The following is a 20,134-nucleotide window of genomic DNA, read 5'->3' on the forward strand; positions in this document are numbered from 1 at the left end:
GTGAGGCGATAAGGTCCCACTGTAGCCACAGTGAATAATGGATTTATGGAGGCCAAGAGTAGAGGCAGGGAGACGCCCAGAAGGGCCTGACCTGTGGCAGGGGCAGTGGGAATGAAATAGCTGAATCAGAGAGAGATTTAGGGGGGAAAAGAAACAAGCAGGAGGACTAAGTGAATGCATGATTAGGCAACAGGTGAAGGAGTCTTCAGTTTCTGTCTTACTGGGGTGATGGTGTCAGCAATTGAAATAAGGAACACACAAGGGGGAAAGAACTGATCTGAGTGCTTATAGATCATCTGGCAATAGGCAATTGGATCTAGGACTGTGAGGCTCAGAGAAGAGGCCAGGCTGGAGGCAGGTGGCAATTAAAACCTCTGGAGTGAATCAATTCTGAAGACTTGTATGTTTAAAGTCAAGAACGGGTCAAGGACAGACCCCCAGAATCAATGTTTAAATGATGAACAGAGGAAATAGAGCCATGAAGAAGGCAGGAAAGGAATGGCCAGGGAAGTTGTGTCTATTGGACTTAAATTAAGATGCAGTGGTGAGGTTTATGAAAAGTTTTAGTGCTGGGGGTGGGAGGTCAAGTAAATCTAGATTTCAGTGGATTAAAGGGTGAATAGGACAAATTAACTTACTTACAAAACAGAAATAGAGTCATAGATGTAGAAAACAAACTTACTGTTACCAAGGGGGAAAGGATGTGGGGAGGGATCAACTGGGAGATTAGGATTGACCTATACACACTGCTATATACAAAATAGATAACTAATGGGGACCTACTGTATAGCACAGGGAACTCTACGCAATACCTTGTAATGACCTATTTTGGAAAAGAATCTAAAAAGGAGTGGATATATGTATATGTATAACTGATTCACTTTGCTGTACAGCAGAAACTAATACAACATTGTAAACCAACTATACTCCAATAAAAATTAATTTTAAACAAGTGAATAGGAAGTGAGGAATTAAAGACCGAAAGAGTAGATTATTCCTTCAAGAAGGTTGACTATGAAAGGAAGGAGGAATGGTGAGATTAAAGATACATCAAAGGCTAATGGAGGAGGTCTCTGGCCTTGTTTTTAGACTAGGAGAAACTTCGGCATGTTTATGGGCTCAAGGGAAAGAGCCCGAAACAAAGGAGAGGTTGAAGATGTAGGGGAGAAGAGAGAACTGGTGGTACAAGGTCCCAGGGGGACCAGGAAGGGATGTGACAGGAGTGCAGATGCGCTGGGAGGAGGGAGGGATGACTGGTGGGCTGGTGGGGTGATGTGTGCAAGAAGCTGACACAGTTTATGCTTACACATCCTTTGATGGGAGTGCTACTGAAAAGCACCAGTGCTCTCTCTTAAATCTTCCCCAGCTGCTAAGGACCGGATCTCAGTCTTCACAATGAACCTTTTCCCCTACAGACCATCTAGGCTGACATTTTCTCTTTATGTGCTTGCTGAAGGGAAAAGTAGCTCTCCCAAAATATGTCATTTTAAAAGAGGTGATTTATTATGTTTGACCAAAAGAATTCAATGTTATCCAGAAATACAGAGACGTTATGAGAAGAGAGGGTTCCAAACATGGACTGGGTAGGCTATCAAGCTCTTCCCGAGTGCTCCTTCTGAGATCATCATAGATCTGGCCCATGGGTCTGCCACAGAGCATGGCCGGGAAGGTGTAATCAGAGGCTGTTGTGTCACTGGTGACTTAAGCAGATCTTATCGGCCCTAGTCCTTGGACTCCAGTCAGATTTTTGGCACCAGTTTTCTGCAGAAATGGAAGGCTGCTACTTGAAGTGGAGCTTGGCCATTTATTCACTGACCATTCCAAAGAGGTGATAAAATTGCTCTTCCAATTGCTTAATAAGCAGTGAAGTGGTGGTGATTAAATCAGGCTGCAGCAGAAGCCTGGGGTGGACTGCTAGCACGGCCACAGAGACTCTGGTTGGCATCACCAACAGCAGGGCGATTCCAGGGGGTTTCTTTTCCATCCCCCTGATTGATGAAAGTCTTGGCTCAAGTATCACCTCCAAAGAGAGGCCTTCAGAGACCACCCTAGCTAAAATGACATGCCTCCCATAGCTCTCATTATCCCCTTCCCTGTTTTATTGTCCATCATTGTACTTATCACTACTTCCTGGAGGGTTTTTTTTTCGTGGGGGGGTAAGGGGTTGTATTTTTGTTTGTTTGTTTATTGTACATTTTCCCACTAGAATGTAAAATCTGAAAATAGACTGCCAGTCTGGCTTGCTCACCGCTGTAGCCTCAACAACTAGTACATAACAGATTCTGGGTATTTTAATGAATACATAAATAGAAATTACAACAGTAGGATCATAGTATGCATTCTATTTTAAATTAAAGGCACTACCTTTTATTTTACCTGAATTTAACAAAAGTAAAAAGAAACTGAAGTAAAACTGAAGGCATTGTTGAATTGTTCATCCAGGCAGTATTCAGAGTTTGGAGCCATTGTTCTATATGTTTGGATTTCACTGCCGAGAAATATGAATGAATTAGCATGCTTAAACTTTCTCCCACTTACCCATTTTTATGAGCTATATTATTTATATTGTCAAGTTTTAAAATATGTATATTGCTTTTATTGTAATTCCCACATTTATTAGTCTTAGTTATATATTTACATCAACTCATATTTTCACATTCTTATTTTATACTGAGTTTTGACCTATTAAATAATTTAAAAAATAATTTTAATAGTTTTGACCTATTAAATTTAATTTTTAATAAGTTTAATTTAAATTAATTTTAATTCTTCTATGGAAGAATCGCGGCATCAAAACTTTCCTTTCTTTTGGCCGTGTCCCGCGGCTTATGGGATTTAATTTACCGACAAGGGATCGAACCCGGGCCCTCGGCAGTGAGAGCGCGGAACCCTAACCACTGGACCGCCAGGGAATTCCCAGCATCAAAGCCTTTAAATAAATGTATTTCAGAACTTTCAGAGAATAAACAAAAATAAGTTCCTTTCTTGCGTCAGTGATTAGTGTTTAGGGAAAGACAACATCTTCGCCCTTTCAGCTCTGGCTCTAGCAGCCATTCGCCTCCGGACCTGGAGGGCAGGACAGCGCGCGCCCTGAGGGCGCAGTGCAGTCAGGAGCCGCCAGGGGCCGCTACCGCGGGCGGTTCGCAACAGTGCCTCTCTATGCGTCGCCTGTGCGGAGCTCAAGAGGATACCGGACCGGAGGGCGCCGCGCAGTGCCTCCTGGGTCGGCGTAGGCATGGCGGCTCGTGTCCTTTGCGCCTGTGTCCGTCGACTGCCCGCCGCCTTCGCGCCGCTGCCCCGGCTCCCCACGCTGGCGGCGGCCCGGTCACTCTGCACTCCTCTGTTCCCCGCGGGGGCCAGGGCGAGGCCTGGGGCTCCGCATCTGGCCTCGGTGCTCACGCAGGTGATTCGCGGTGACTTTGGGGGGGCTTGGCTGGGGTCAGGCGTCGGGCCCGCTCGGGGTGGTGGGGACGGGCCAGGCAGCGGGGCCGCAGCTACTGTGGCTGCTGTTGGCGGGGGTGACCCGGGGACCCCTGCTTGCTCTCCGTCCCACTGCCTAACGGTGCTTGGTTGATCCCTGCCGGGACCCGGGTGACCTAGTGATTACGGGCAACAGCACAGACCTTCCAGTCAAACACCCTTGGGTTCGAAAGCTGACCCCGGAACTTTGGAAAAGCCTTGTAACCTCGCTAAGCCTCAGTCTGAACCGTAAAAATGGGATACTAGTTTCTGCCTTGTGTTTCAGCGAGGTTTAGAGGAGATCATACAGGTAAAGTACCGAGGGCGGTGCTTGGTAAGCTCTCACAATACTGGTTGCCGTTAATCGTAGTGATAATGATAAATACCGTGATAGCTTTCTAGGAAAAAAATAATGACAGGGTACAGAGAGGAAGACACCCTGGCCTACAGCCTTCTTCACAGCAGTTCTCTCCCTGGATTTCTCCCTGTGGCACCTTTTGCCTGTTTCTGGGTCTCTTGGAAGGATAGGAAACAAGTAGTATCTAGTTTTGTTTTTTTTTTTTATCTGGTGAAACCTTTTTGAGACTGAAACTCTCCTTAGGTCAGTGATTCTCAACCCTGGCTGCACATTCAAGTCACCTGGGTAGCTTGAAAGAGAAAAAGAAAAATAAATCCCCTGTGGGCTCCCCACCTCCCCATCTGATTTACTCCTCTGGGATGAGGCACTGACATGTTTTTTAAGTTCCCCAGGTGATTCTGAAGCGCCTCAAGATTAAGAACTGTTGTATTAAAGTAGGATAGACTCCCACGGTTAAGTTGAGAATTCCCTTTTCAAACTCCAAGACTTCATGTAATTGTGGTTTCAGTCTTGACTAAGATAAGAGAATAAAAACTAAGGATGCCCTGGCCAAATCAGTTAGAATCTCTAGAGGTGGGGCTTGGTCATCGGTTTTTGAAAGTTGCCAGTGATTCTTTTATGCAGCCAGTGTCAAGATTTACTGACAGTGTAGTGGATTCATTCAGGGGCCATCGTCTTATCGATGAATCAAAAGGTTAAAAGTGTCACCTTGAAGTTGAGTTAAAAGAGCAGTGTGTATAGTTGCTGTTTTGTTCCTGAGACCGACTTCGGTGTTAGGCTAAGAGGCAAAGTGATGTTCCTTATTCTTAGAGCACTGCTGTTCAAACTTGACTGTGCATACTGATCACCTGTGTTAAAATACAGATTCTGGAAAGAGGCCTGAGAGTCTTCATTTCCACAGGGCTACCAGAAGATCCTGCTGCTGCTGGTCCTTGGACCATGCCTTGAATAGCAGGGTGCGGAGATGTTCATGTTCCACTGCCTCTGCTTGGTTTACATTTACAGCAGAGAAACCATTTTCTTTGTATTTACAAAGTGGTTTTGACTGAGTGCTCCCATTTAGCCACCTTATATCCTTTGCGGCTTGACGTGGAGAGTAAATACTTGGTCCATTGTTGAGGGATACAGAGATGGATACAAAAGAAAGACATCAGTTCATGTCTTCATTGGACACTTGGCAGCTATATGTTAACCATGCCAGCTTATTCCCTGCTGTGCTGTCTTCCCTAGGCCGTTCTGACACTATTTTCTCTTGGTTCATCTCTTTTTGTACCTAGTTGGGAATTTTCTACCAAATCCTTAAATGTTGGTGAGGTCCAGAGATCTCTTACCACACACTCCCTGGCCTGACTCTTCATGTTCTGTTACTGCCTGTATGCCAGTCACCCCAGACCCCCCTCTCCAGCCCTTATTCATCTCATCGGAACCTTCACTCCTTCTACCTATTCCGTTCTGTCAGGTTTTCCCTCCTCAAATCCATCCATTATGCTCACCCCAGAGCAACTAGTTATTCATTTATATACTAACTGATTCCCCCCCAAAAAGGAGCTAAGGCAGCTTTCCTGGGTCTAGAAATATAACAGTATAAAATAGAAGGTACGAAAAAAAGGATAGTGGCCTAAAATGGGGCCTTGAAGTCTTATACTTGACCCAGAACCCCAAATCTAAAGTGTCTGGCAGCCAGAGCACAGAGAATTTCCAGAGAGTTCTGTGGGGCCCAGCACCCAGATGAAGATGAAGCACTTGTGCAGGGAAAGCTCAACTGTTGCTGGTACTGGAACCAGACTGACATGCATGATGGTGTTGGACTTGGGGCTGCGATCATGCATTCATTTTCCCCACATCATGCATTCCCCAGTAAGACAAACCTATTTTGTCTTACTCAAGGCTCTGCAGCCCCAGGCCCTGCCTCTTCAGCCTCAGAGCCCATATCGGTGTCCCACCTTGTCCTTTAATCTCCAGCAACATGAACTGATTTCTTCCTACACATTACACTTTCATGCCTCGTTTCCTTTTCTTGGCCTGTCCTTCCCTCTTTGAAAAATCTGTCCCCATCCTTTTCCTTGCTATGCAAGTCTGGTGTCTCTACCTTCCTGGCCTCTCAAGGACTGACTGACAACTTTTGTTACTGAAGCAGCCTACAAATACCCTTACCACATTTTTATTACAGTTGATATGTTCTGTTTGTACTGGTCTTCTCCATTAGACCATAGGCTTCTCTGAGCATAGAGGTTATGTCTTATTTATCTTTGTGGATCCAGCGCACCACAAAGTGCTTGGCACATAAGGTAAAGCTCAAAGGCTGCTGAGACAAGCAGGTAGTAGGTAAAGGCAAGACATTGCCACATGTGAGGACAGGTGTGTGTACAGTGCAGAAGCAAGAAGAGGGGCTTAATTAAAACCCCCAGTCAGCATGGTCTTGAAGGCAGCAGTTTCTCAAGCAGTTGGGGCAGGATGTAATGGCATGTGCAGAGGCCAGGAAGAGCCTGGCACTTACTTAGGGTTGACCCTCAGGTGCCTGTGGAAGGGAGAGACCCGAGTTGAGGCTGGAAGACAGATATATTGAAGGGCGCTGTATACCGCACTGAAGAATGTGGATGTTCTCTGTCTAGGTCACAGGGGGTAAAGATTAAATGCAATTTGTTGAAGGAATGTTTGAGAGCTTTCCCCCCAATCAGCTGGGCTGGGTGACCCAGTAAACATGATGGTGAAGGAATGGGAAGAGTGGAGGTTGGCTCTGAGGTTTCTGGCTAGAGCCCCAGGTGGTAGAGAAGGAATAGAGGTCTGCGAGCAGGTGTTTTGGCAACAGGTAAGGGATTTATTTCCAAACTGAGATTGAGATGTCTGTGCTATCTGGGCAGAGCTGTCCAGGGGGTAGTTTGCAGAGATGGTCTTTAAAGCCATCTAGGTTCCTCTGAGTTTCCCTTAGAGATGGACCCCGTTGGAGGTAAGATGGACGTTAACAGTCGGGTTTACTTCTACTAGTCCACAGGGTAGTCATTCTTCCCTGCAGACAGTGCCTTCTCTGATGTCTGTGGGAGGTGATTTTGTCGCATGTGATTGTTAAGTGTAGGTCTTGGGGAAGAATAATTAACACCAGAAGCAATGTTGGCTGTTGGGGACATTTTTCAGAAGTGCTTGTCCATTCTATATCTTTTTTTTGTTTTTGTTTTTTTTTTTAATGGCTGAGATCCAGTAGAAGGGAGGCAATAAGACCCTCCAGGAGGCCATTCGGGGAAACCTGGGGCAAGATACCTAACCTTTCTTTCTCAGTTTCCTCATCTGTAAAATGGGGTTATTATTAGCTCTAAAGGAGATGACATATGTAAAGTGCTTAGGGTGGTACTATGGCCTGACATAATGATAGGACATCAATAAAGAGCCCAGAGCGGGGCAGTGGGCATCAAGAGGGAAGGAGTCAGATCGAGTACTTCGGGGCTACACTACTGCCAGACTCTCAAACTGGCAGGTCGTTGTCATCCTGATCCTACTAGATAGCCCTAAATAGCACTTCCTAGGTATGTGCCAGGCAGTGTTCTAAGCCCTTTATGTTGCATGATCTCATTGATGCCTCACAACAGTCCTGTGAACTTGGGTACTGTTGTTTATGCCCATTTTACAGATAAGGAAACAGGCATAGAAACGTTAAATAACTTGCCCAAGGCCAAACAGCTAGTAACAAAGAGCTAGTGCCAGGGTACTTTTGTCATTCTGGAGTCTGAGTTCGCATCCGCTACACCTTCCTGCCTCCTGCTGAGCCCACTGCAGCCACCCTTTTAGACTGGCATGTGGTCTCCAGGTGGAGTCCCCTTTGATCTCATTTAATCACAAGGTACCCACCTGGCCCCTGTAGGCACTTGCCAGTGCTTCTGGGGTCCTTGCTGACACCTAGTGGGCGGCTTGGGTCGCTGCGTACAAGCACGCCCTCACCAGCTTCTTCCTTTCCCTTGGGTGCTGTGCACATCAGCCTCCCCTGCCTCTCACCCTCTCCCAGCAATAATTTCACCTCATACCACTTCTTGCTATGCACACAGACGAGGCCTCTGTTAGATCTTTCCACCTCAGATTTCTTTTCTGTCACTACGAATATTAACTCATGTCTTCTCCCCCTTTCTCTTTAGTCCTTTCTGCTTCTTTTATTTGTGGCTTGAAAGCCTCTTCTAGTCATTGGTTTGTTGTTTTTTTTTCCTTCAGTACACGGGCCTCTCACTGTTGTGGCCTCTCCCGTTGCGGAGCACAGGCTCCGGACGCGCAGGCTCAGCGACCATGGCTCACGGGCCCAGCCGCTCCGCAGCATGTGGGATCTTCCCGGACCGGGGCACGAACCTGTGTCTCCTGCATCGGCAGGCGGACTCTCAACCACTGCGCCACCAGGGAAGCCCCTGGCAGTGTTTTTTATTATGATTTTTCATAGACCTTTGTGACTCTGGAGGACCTTAACCCCAACAGGCAAACCCACTTTCTGTGGGTTTCTATGCCCTAAGAACTCCGAACTGCAGACTTAAAATCAACTTTAGAAGGAGTACAAACCAGTTCAGATTAGGGACTTCTGCAGTGAGAACTGCCAGATGGCTGTCTCATTTTCTCCTCTTGTGCACTGTACCTCCCACGGCCTTAAGTCCACTGATCTGTGACTTGGAGCCCTTCCACATTTGGTGAAGGGATCCAGTCAGGACCCTAACACCTAGTTGAATACGAAGTAGCCTAATATCAGAGAGATGTGAGATACTACTGCATCATGGCAAAGATCAGAATGGCTCATTATTTAGTTGGTGGCAGCAAGGCAAGCCCACTTGGAAGGAAGATAGATTGGAGTGTATGCCTGTCAGGCTCCATCATCCTCTTCTTTGGGTTGGTACTGGCTTCATTTGTCTTGGCCAAAGTCAGTGTAATTACTGCTGGGGCCAAATTAGACCCTTCCAGTGTATGGTTCTCAGTGTGAGCTGCCTTTCAGTTCACCCTAACAGCTCTTGGCGTGAGTTATTTTGACTTGGGTATTAAAGGTGGTAGTGCCTTACAGCGGCAGTGTGCTGCTTGAGATGCCATGGGAAGCCTTAGCCTCTTCTGCGGGCCCTAGATGATTTTAGTGGCAATGTTACTGAGCGGAACCAATGTCCAAAGCCTGACGGCTGAACAGAGGAAAAAGGGGGGCCAGTCCTGGCTCTGAGGGGAAAGGAGATCCATTTTTATGCTCTTGAACTGCTAGGGCTTCTGACACTACCCAGCATGAGACCTCCGTGTGTCCTAATGGCCACAGTTACAGTCAGATGAGGTGGGTTTGCTAACCCCATGAAAGCTTTGTGAAAGACGTCTGTAGGCCAGTGCCTTTACTTAGAGGCATTTCAGGCTCAACAGCAGTGCTTCCCTCCTCCCTTGGTCTAGGTTCCAGGTGGAGTTACATCTCTGTGCCGCCAGTATAGTGACGCACCCCCTTTGACATTAGACGGCATCAAGGACCGTGTTCTTTACGTCTTGAAACTCTATGACAAGATTGACCCAGAAAAGGTAATTGATGTGGTTTAAATGTTTTTTCTTTAAATGAGTATTTAGTCACATGGTACAAAATCCAAAGGGTTTAAAGGACATTCAGTGAAAAGTCACCCCAGGCACCCAGTTCTCCTGTTGACCTGACTTCTTGAGTATTTTTCCAGAGATTCTCAGTGCATATGGAAGGGCATATATATATATATATATATACATACACACACACACACACACAAATACATGTATGTATATTATATGTACTGTGTGATCTATATCTCCCAACCTTTTAAAAAAAACACAACTGGTAGTACACTGTAAATACTGTTGTGCACCTTGCTTTTTTAACTTAACTCTTCTTGGAGTTTTTCTCACAGTGCTACCTTAAAACATTCCTTCTTTAACAACAGAATCTGTGGTGTGGGTAGGGTAGTTTGTTTTTGATGCGGTTTTTGAAGAATTCTTCCTGGTGATCTTGAGGTCTAAATTAAAGACAGGGTGCTAATAGACACTGTGTGCTATTCCTGAGGGAGCAGAATGTCACTTCTAAGGTGCGGGGTCTTAGTGGTCAGTAAGGCAAGAAAAATCAGAGTCTTCAGATGTCATTCAGAACAGTGATCAGAGATCATCATAAAATATATAAAGTGAATTCATCATTAGCTTTATATATATTGCTAACCATTTCAAAATAAGGTAGAGTAAGTTAACATATAAAGCACACCAAGTGTGGGTTGGCACACGTTAAATGTATAATGTTAGTTATGGCTCTTTATGTTTAAAATATGGCCTCTTTATATTAAAAAATCTTCTGTATAATGACTGATATTTCACCATTCAGTTATCTTGAGAAACAAACGCTCTCACAGACTGAATTTTGCATTTGGTGTTTCTTTTCTTGCAGCTCTCAGTAAATTCCCATTTTATGAAAGACCTGGGCTTAGACAGTTTGGACCAAGTGGAGATTATCATGGCCATGGAAGACGAATTTGGTAACACACACGGGCTGTCTTGGACCTGCCTGTCATGGCTCTTGATTTCGGTGGATTAAAGGCAGAGGAATGCTGGGAGCCTGATTGATTGGGGTTTGCAACAGTCGTGCCCACCCCTCCCCCACTCCTGCTTACTGTCGGGGGAAGTGATTATTGGGGACAGTGCACTTACTTGGAGAGCACTTACTGCAGGTCCGCAGAGTGCCCGGTGTAATACCAAGGGCTGAGCGACCGGAAGAGGCCTGGGGGAGTGTGGCACGGAGATTCTTGAGGTGGGTCTCCAAGATGAGGGCATAGCCTCACCTGCGGAGAAGCTGCTGACACCTCGGTGCACCGTCTCCCTCCTCCCCACCTCCCCGATGAGCTAGGCCTAAATGTCTAGAGAAGTGCTGGGTGTGCCAAGGATAGGGCGTGTGCGTGCACAGACTCGTACACGCACGCACGCTTTGGTTTTCCGCAGTGCCTCCCACGCACACTCCAACTTACCCTTGTCTGGGACGGTTAGTTGTGCATATGAGACCTTTACAAGGTTCCATGGCTCATTTTGGGGGTGAATTGCCTGAGTGGAAGCCAAGGGACTTCTGTGCCTTCCTACAGAGCAGAACTTAATTACAGTTCCTCAGAGAGTATGCTAACTAGAGGGATGGCATCGATTAGGGCTACAGGGTTTCTTTTGGGGGTAATGAAAAAGTTCTAGGATTAGATGATGGTGATGGTGCACAACCTTGTGCATATACTAAAAACCATTGAATTTTGCACTTTAAATGGGGAAATTTTCTAATATGTGAATTATATCTAAAAAATATGTTGCCTGGAGACTTATTAACAGGCTCACAACTTAAATGGGATTCAGGGTTGCTGGAAATTTTTGATGTACTTCTGGGTATTGCTGAAGTGTTAGCTACTTTCAGTTCTAAAGGACTGGCATTTCCTACACTCATGCATTGTTGCACATTTTACTTTCAGGGTTTGAAATTCCTGATATAGATGCGGAGAAGTTAATGTGCCCACAAGAAATTGTAGATTACATTGCAGATAAGAAGGATGTATATGAATAAAATATCAGGTAAATAATTTGATTTATGGAATTATGTTCTCCCATAGAATTAATCTCTCTGTGGTTCTTCAATAAAGACAGACTTGGGAAGAAATGGAAACATGGAAGTGCTTGACAGCTTTTCACTGGTTATAAAATGCAGGCGCCTTCTGGTTATCTGCCACTCCGAGGAGGCCAGCCCTAGTTACCATGTTTCTCCTCCAGAGGTGTTGACAGCAGCTCACTCCTGGACGGGACTCTCTGATTGTCAGCCCTCCTCGCAAAAGCAGCCTTGTACAAAAAACTGAGCAAGGCAACCCAGAAGCAGAGACCTCTGCCTCCCTCAGTTACCCACCCAGGGGTAACTGTCCAGGAAGCTGAGATGGCCTGGCTCTTAATTAGGCAGGAGAGGCCTCGTGGGTAAGAAGATGGACTCTAGCGTCAGACACCCGAGTTTATTCTCAGCTCTGCAACATTCTGTAAGCCTGTGGTCTTGGGCAGGCTGTGTAGCCTCTGTAAGCCCTCAGTTTCCTCATATGTAAAATGGGGATAATGATAGGACCTACCTGGGGCTTCTGTGAAGGTAAAATTGAATAGTGTGTGTAAATCACTTAATACAATGCTTGATGTAAAGAAGCCTCGTGATAAATACTGGCTATTGTTCTTTAGGCTGTAGAATAATCAAGTGATCACACTTTTAAAATAAAACATTTTATTAGAGTCTATAACTTTAGTTACCCTGGAATTAGCACCTCAGAGATTATCACTGAAAGTCAGTAGCACCAGAGAGAAACACTGAACTTGTCTTTTGCCAGACCCCTTTTCTTCACTGAGAGAAGACTCAGAAGATGCTGGCGAGTGTCTGGAAGTGAGAACGCATCTCTGCATCATTGCTGACTTTGACAGAGTAATCCTGTTTAGACTTGTACTTAAATTGTCTTAAGTGTTTTTGCCTGTTGAAAATAAATCTATAAAACCAACATTTTTCTGTCTTCAGTTTTTTAATTACGTCTCTAAAGTGCTTTCTTTATATTGACATTGCTTAGCATTTTTAGAGATTTGTCTGATTTGTCATTGGTATTCATGCATGTCAAAAATATGACTTTTCCAGCAGGGTACTTGAAACAAGTTGCTCTCCCATCACCTTCAGCATGAGGAATGAATTAGTGATAAAAAACATGTTGCCTCAGAAATGCCTCAAATATATTTGTGCCTCCATTAGTTTACTGATTATTCCATGTATCAGCTGACACCAGCGTGTGGGACTAATTTTTCATCCCTGTCCTAAGGATCCATTTCTGAATTAATGGAATTTAGTAATTTTGGAGGATAAAAGGTTCTCGTTCCTCCTAGAAGATTACTTTGACATTGTGTCTGTTTGTCATATATCAGTAAGTATTAACTTGTGCTCCTTTTATTCCTAGCAGTGCGTTAGGTCTTTGGCATTAATGTAGGCAATTGCCTAGCTGTTGATGAGATTTTTTTTTTTAATTTTTTTTTTAATTTATTTTTGGCTGCATTGGGTCTTCGTTGCTGCGCACGGGCTTTCTCTAGTTGCGGTGAGCGGGGGCTACTCTTTGTTGAGGTGCACAGGCTTCTCACTGCAGTGGCTTCTCTGGTGGCGAAGCATGGGCTGTAGGCGCGCGGGCTTCAGCTGTGGCTCATGGGCTTAGTTGCTCCACGGCATGTGGGATCTTCCCGGACCAGGGCTCGAACCCATGTCCCCTGCATGAGCAGGCAGATTCTTAACCACTGTGCCACCAGGGAGGCCCCTGTTGATGAGATTTAACTTGAGAGACCTATCATAAAATACTTCTCTACTTTTCCCCAAACTTCTAGTTTGTAGGAGGGAGGAGACTGAGGTCTTGTAGTTAAGTGGGAAGTAGCGTTACAGAGGTGGAGGGACTGGCTGAGTGACCCTCAGCCGGCAGAGAGGCTTCATGGCTGAGGGATGACATGGCAAGATTCTGCAGTCTGGTCTGGGGTTCAGGCCACACTTCCACCTTCTCCTTCCTGGAGGTACCCAGTGTTGCCAGCTCCTTCTGTGTCACTCTAGAATTACTATAGACAAGGTCAGGCAGCCATATTTCCGGCCTTTTTCAGTAATAGGGAACATTCATTGTTACACTGCATTTTTAAAAAATATTGATACGTAACAAGGTATTCTTGGAAAACCACCAAATTGAAGCGTAAGGCACTGCCTCATTCTTTTTCACAACTGCATTTATTCAGCAAATAGTTTGAGTGCTTATTAGGCACTAGAGGTCCAACAGGCAACCAAACAGGCTGCAAGAGACTCTTTTGCTGGGAATGTACCATAATTTAACATCTGGGGTAAATGTCCTTCTCGCTATTTTTTTAACCTCCATGGCAGCTGCACATTTTACCAAAAATTGCGTCTGTGTTTACTGCTGCCTCAGATCATGAAGTCTAGCAGTACTGCCACTGAAGTGACTGCTTGCTAACCTCTTAACCATACACGTGCAGTGAAACGGCCCATTCACATCATTCTGTAGCTGATCTAAGTCCCGAAGGAGCCAGAATGAGGAAAAAAAGCTCACTGAATCACACACATTACTCGTTGATGATGCTATTAAAGATCTGGGTGTTCAAACAACAGCAGAGGCCTTTCTGGTCTGAAAACTTGCTGCAAAGTTCTCTGAGAGACCTGTGTGCCACTATACATAGGCAGCAAACTGGCCAAATGTAGCATTCCAAAGTGCGTGAATTAGAATAAATGGGATTGTGTGCAGTTTTTAATTGTCGAGGATCAGTGTGTCTGCTGTATGCAGGGCCCTTTGTGAGAGGGTGGCTGGGAGGCCTGTCATGACCTGTGTGTGGCCCTGTCGCTCTTCTGTGTCTCCCAAGCAGCCAGTGCACTCACGTACCCAGTGAAACAACGATGTGCTCACCGTGTGCAGCGCACTCCCCGAGGCAGGGCCTCGGTACACAAGGATAAAGACCGTCTCTGCTCTCAGGTAGCTCACCATCTAATAAGGGAGACAGTTAAAATCCACATGATGCTTCACATTCAGCATCACCAATACCTGACGTGATGAACTGAGGACATGTCACCTCTGGTGCTGATAAAACTGATCATGAGGAAACAAATCCAGAAGGTGGGACTTTAAAAAAAAAAACAATGATATGGGACAAAAAGGACAGGGTAACTAAATTAAAGGAGACCAGAGACACATCAACTTCATGGGAAATGTGAAGCTTGAAAGGTTTGGGGAAAAAAAACTTACAAGACATTTTGAGGACAATTGGACTCTACATAGGTGATATAAGACAAGTGTTAAATTTCTTAGATATAATCAGTATTATGTAGTAAACTAACCTCATTCTCAGGAGATGCATACTGAATACATCTTGAAGCATCATGATGTCTGCAGCTGACTTTCAAATGGTTCAGGAAAAAAAAAAAAAAACCAGTAGCAAAACTGTTAACAAATGGTGACTAGCTGACAGGTATATGCACGTATATGGGCGTTCACTGTACTACTGTCAACTATCCTGTTTGAAATCTGTCAAAATAAAGAGAAAATTCAACATGATACATGTAACAAAGAGTATACTGATGACATACAACTGGATATCCAACGATATGGGATTGGTTAAACAGAAATAATTTTACACAATGAAAGACTGGCGTTTTAAGTGAAAAGAGACTATCAACAGCATGATTCCATTTCCATAAAACACATACCAAAATGTTAAAGATTACCACCACGTGGTAGAAATAACATTGGCTTATTTTCACTAATCAGTATTTTCTAAATTATAAATACCATGTTTTGTGTAATAAACAAAAAACAGAAGTATTAAAAATCTGTGAAAACTGAGAGTAGTTCAGCAGAAGCTGCGGAGTGAGGCTTGGGAAGGGCGTTCCTGGGCAGTGAAGCCCGAGCAGAGTTTCTAAGGCTCTGCCAGGGTCAGCCCCGTGGCAAGGGCAGGAGACATGGAAGCGCCCCGTGTGCACAGATGTCATTTGTTCAGGCAGGGATATGGCTGGAGCGTGAACTCATGGGTGGGGTGACCTGTGGTTCAGGCTGTGGCCGGGATCAGGTCACGAGGGAGGGCCCTACTGTCTGGTAAGGAACTTGTTGGCAGTGGGTGCAGGATTTTCCGCAGGGAAGACACAGTCAGCTATACTTGAGCTCAACGGTTGGCGGCCAAGGGTGGACTGAAGGGGATGAGTTTACTGGTTACTAGAAGAACCGAAGAGAAAGACGCAGATTTGGAGGATGGGATAAAGAGAGATGGACTGCAAAAATATTCTGGGGATAAAAATAGCAGTACTTGGTCAGATGATGGAGGAAGTTAAGTCTAGGGTATCTCTCAAGCTTGTGGCTTGGGCTACTGGTGCTGGGTGAGTTGCTGTCTGAAACAGGGAACAGAGGAGGGTCAGATTGAAGAGGGAGACAGGGACTTCCCTGGTGGTCCAGTGGTTAAGACTCCATGCTTTCACTGCAGGGGAGTGGGTTTGATTCCCTGGTCGGGGAACTAAGATCCTGCATGCCACGTGGCACAGCCAAAAAGTTGAAAAAAAAAAAAAAAAGAGGGATATAATTTCAGTTTGGGACGATGGATTTATTTGTGGGATACCCAAGCAGGTGACAGACAATGAGTCAGATCTCAAGAAAAACGCCGGGCTGGAGTCAGAGTGTTTGCGAGATGCTTCGCCTGGGCCTGCTCCCTCCTACTGCGAAGTTCCCGCTGCGGATCCCCTCTCCCTCTGATAAGGGATTTACGTGGGAATGACTGACCCTCTGCTCACGAGACGGCCTCTTAGTGCTTAAGCCTAAAGTGAATTCTACTTCCTTCAGAAGAGCTGGGCTGGGGAAGCTAGGAGAACTGTGTGAGACCTACCCCTTGAAATTTCTCTATCAAGTGCATGTATTACTTAGTTTTTTAAATGGTAGCCAAGCAATAAATGTCAAGGGTCAAAGTTTAAAAAACAAATCACAAACACAAGTTAGTGACCTTAAGACGTTAAACTGGGGAGAGAAAAGAAGAAAAACGATGAAAGCAAAACAAGTAGCCAAGATCTTTCCTAAGTTCTCAACAATACCACGAGCATCTGCACAGACTCCGGCACCAGGTAAATCTGGGTTCTGAATCACAGCCCTGGTCACTGACAGGCATATGACCTTGGCTAAGTCACTTCTCTAAGCCTAAGTTTCCTCCGATGGGTGAAGTGGGGCTGACAAGAGGGACGTGGTGGAGTGGTGATGATGTAACGCGTGTGCGTAATCTGACCCACTGCCTGCCAACGGACAGACTCAGTGAAGGAGCTGATGTTACGGGACTTGCAGGCAGAGTATTTAAGAGCAAGTCCCCTGTGGAGAGAGGGTACAGAAGAGGAACCCACTCTTCACCAAGGCTGGAGCCCTAAAGAAGGTCCTTTCCAAGTGATTTACCTGGCACATAGCAAGAGGTCCAATCCCTGCTGGGTGGTCTGCCACAGCTGCTGTTTTCTACAGTCTGCAGTATTCACCTGAAAGCCCCAGACTCACAATGAATGGAAGTCAACTAACACGTCTCGGACACTAAGGTTATTATGTTTGTGTGTTTGTGGAGGGCAGAGTAACAAGCCAATAAGAGCCCTGTGTGGTATTTCTACTCTGGAATTCTCCTTCCCCTGGGGTTGCAAGTCTGGTAGAAGCTAAGTCAAGAGAGAACAAAGCAGAGCCAGGAGGTGGAGGGTCTGGCGCCTGATGAGACTGAAGCGCCTGCATAGGCCTAGGTCTGACACTCCGGATTTTCTGGTTACATGAGCCAAATCCTCTTGCGTAATTCATGTGAATTGGGTTTGTCACCAACGACCAAGAGTCCTCAGTCACGGACCCCTGGAGTCCTTACATCTCATACTTCGATGTGGGAGGGAAGCTAGAGTGATCAGAGGACGAGGGGACCCTACCCAGCGGGGGCGCGAGTTCCCTGGCAACCTCCTCCTGAACCCCAGCTCCAGAAGCTGCAGTAACAAACAGTACAAGACTCACGACGGGAAGCAAAAGAGAGTAGGGGTCACTGTGAAATTAAGATTAAAGACATATGGGAGGAGATTACTCTAAAGTGAGAGAGAAAAGCCAGGACTAGCAACAACAGAAAAGTTAAAAGGGTATTTAAAAAAAAATACAAGACTTGGGAGAAGGACTCAAAAACATAAGGATTACTGATTGGAAAGGACAGTTCTAGAAGATATATTAGATGATATTACTCATATCATATCATCTGTATATTAGATGATATTGCTGAATTGATGTTAGTTTTCTTAGGTGAGGTAACCGTGTCATACTTAGGTATAACAATGGCCTTAGTCTTCAGAGATGCTGCTTAAATATCCACAGGTGAAGTGTCATGATGTCTGCATGCCTGTCAAATGCTTCAGCAAAATAAAGTATGTGAGAGAAAGCAAATGGAGTTAATATTTTAACAACTGATGAACCCAGGTGAAAGCATGAGGTGGTCACTAGCATTTTTCAACTTTCTGTAGGTTTGAAAATTTCCAAAACAAAAAAGGGAAGACAGCAAGGGATTGAAATTAGATATGGAGGAAAGTGATAAAAACAGAAGAAACTTGAAAGCTAGGAGTTATAAAATGCGGCGAAGAGTAGGAAAGGTTCTATCAGTAGAATAAGACAGGCTAACAAGGCTTCAGAACAAAAATAGCCTTGATGAACTGGAAAAGCCAGAGGTTAATCCCAGCTGGAAGCAGCCGGGTGGTGTTGGCACAGGCCTCCAGGGTGGAAAGCACGTCAACTTCCTACAACTGGCATGAGCTAGACAGACCGCTCGGGCAGAAGCAGGAAGAAGTCCTTGCCTCCTGCCCTAGTGACAGTCTGTTCTGTGGGGTCCTGTTGTAGAAAGTGTTCTGTTAGCTACCCACAGTTGAGAAAATGCCACGAGATCTGCCCCCCCAAATATGGTAAGAAATTCAGACTGGAGTTTATCTCATTCTCCATCTTAGGAGGGTCAATCATCCTATTCGTTTTTTTTTTTTTTATCCTATTCGTTTTAAGGTGCCTGCAGTAACAGTTCAGAACTGGGATAGAGTCCAGAAGCACCCTCTGTGCAGACCGAAGATTCCCTAGGTGGGCAGCAGGCAACGAACCGAATATAGCACAGCCCCACCCGTCCCTCCCTCCCATATAACAGTCAGAGGCTTAAGAATCTAACAGTGTTGTGTCAGGATTATGAGGTATTGGAAAAGTGGAAAAGAGCCAGGAAGGGGCAGTGAGACCAGAGCCTTCAGGAACATTTACAACGCAGGGGGAAGAGAAGAGAGGGTTCCAGCGGGAGTGGTGCTGGGTCAAAACCAGTTCTGACAAACTACAGTCACTCTTTGTGCCAAGGATTCTGCTTTTGTCCCATTTTTGGTAACAGATCTCCCTCTCTCCTCCTGGGTCTTTGTAGCTTGAGACTAGAGCTGCAGCTCCATCTCAGTGTTTCACCAAACACGTCCTCGAAGAGTGAAGTCACACGAGGCGCTAGGCGGGAGGTGTAAGGGCTGGGAGGCAGCTTCCCCCGCAACACCTGGGGGCCGGGCCAAGGAGAACAGCCCTAACAGGGACGTGGCTGGCTGCCGAGGTGGTAGTTTGACTAACACAGCGTAAAGCAAATCAAACCCCTTTATCAACTATTTTCAGCAGGAACAAACTTGGATATACTTATACCCCAAATAAGTAAGACGGTTACATGGTACACCACAGCTGGCCAAAAATGGCTTGGGGCTCAGTTCCAAATGTTGGTCAATCCCCAGTACAGATTAGGCGCATGAAGAATTGGAAGGAAAAGGAGACGCAATTAATTATCAAACTTTAATTGATAGACTAATCTTACAGGATAAACAATAAGACAGCTAGTCAAGGTTACACTTAAAAAAAAAAAATCCAGCAGCGCAAATCTAATAAGAGTAAATACGTTCATCTCCTCCCAAACAGGCATTTGATTAAAAACAAAAATCAGAACAGAGCGTACACCACAAGGAAAACATGGTACTTATATATATTGTCAAATAATTCTGCAGAACTGGTTAAGAAAGAAAGAGATTCTTAGAAATTCAGAAAGCAGTAGAACCACCCAGCCTGGCAGGTAAATTTGCCAGATGTTGCGCGCTTTGGAGGGCTCCTGACCGCCTGTAACTTCAGAAAGGCCACCAGGCCCCTCTAAGAAGGAAACAGGGGCCAGTCCTAACTGGAGATGACTTTTTCACAAAGCCGTAAGACAAAGGGACCATCTTTTCCCAAGACAACAGGCATGAGCAGAGGCAAGGAGAGAAAGAGGCGTCCCTCAGAGGATGCGGTGGAAAGCAAGCCGCCCTTGCGTGGCCCTTGGCACCCGGGGTCCATCCCACACCCTTCCCTGCCCCCGGCAAAGAGGGCAGGCCAGGTGCGGAGCCCAGGACCGCTCCTCCAGGCACGTGGTTAGAGTGAGAGTAAGAAGAAAGGCAGCCCCTTCCGGCTGAAATACGGCAACTTTTCAGAGACGTGGCAAAGTGAGTTTCCTTGGCCCTTGTAATCTAAAGCAGCAACTCCGGAGAAAGTGCATCCTTAGTTCAGTTCAACTTCATTTAAAAAGAACTAATGCTACTTGCTAAAGGTCCGTCATCAATTAAAATACTTAATACCAGAGTTCCAGCACGTGTCGGGACTGTCTTTCTACATTTTCTGACCGGACTGACCTGAACAGCTGAGGGGCCAGGCCGCGCAGGAACCAGCTTGTCACTATCCTGCCAAGTCGCCTCAGGGAGGGAAGGAAAGGCAGGCTGCCTGCGAGCGAGCGAGCGAGCCCTGCAGGGGGACCGCC

The 20,134-nt window shown here is 45.7% G+C and overlaps 1 protein-coding gene across 1 annotated transcript; it reads left to right on the top strand.

Annotated features, from left to right (window-relative positions):
* Positions 1-3,175: 3,175 nt before the first annotated feature.
* Positions 3,176-12,303, top strand: NDUFAB1 (NADH:ubiquinone oxidoreductase subunit AB1). The gene is made up of 5 exons (XM_081257827.1): positions 3,176-3,403; positions 9,200-9,322; positions 10,200-10,287; positions 11,254-11,353; positions 12,139-12,303. The coding sequence occupies exons 1-4, from the start codon at positions 3,236-3,238 to the stop codon at positions 11,343-11,345; spliced, it is 471 nt and encodes a 156-aa protein (XP_081113953.1). The 5' UTR covers positions 3,176-3,235; the 3' UTR covers positions 11,346-11,353; positions 12,139-12,303.
* The last annotated feature ends 7,831 nt before the right edge of the window (positions 12,304-20,134 follow it).

The sequence above is a fragment of the Mesoplodon bidens genome, assembly GCF_964165515.1.
Source record: "Mesoplodon bidens genome assembly, chromosome: 15".
Lineage (NCBI taxonomy): Eukaryota > Metazoa > Chordata > Mammalia > Artiodactyla > Ziphiidae > Mesoplodon > Mesoplodon bidens.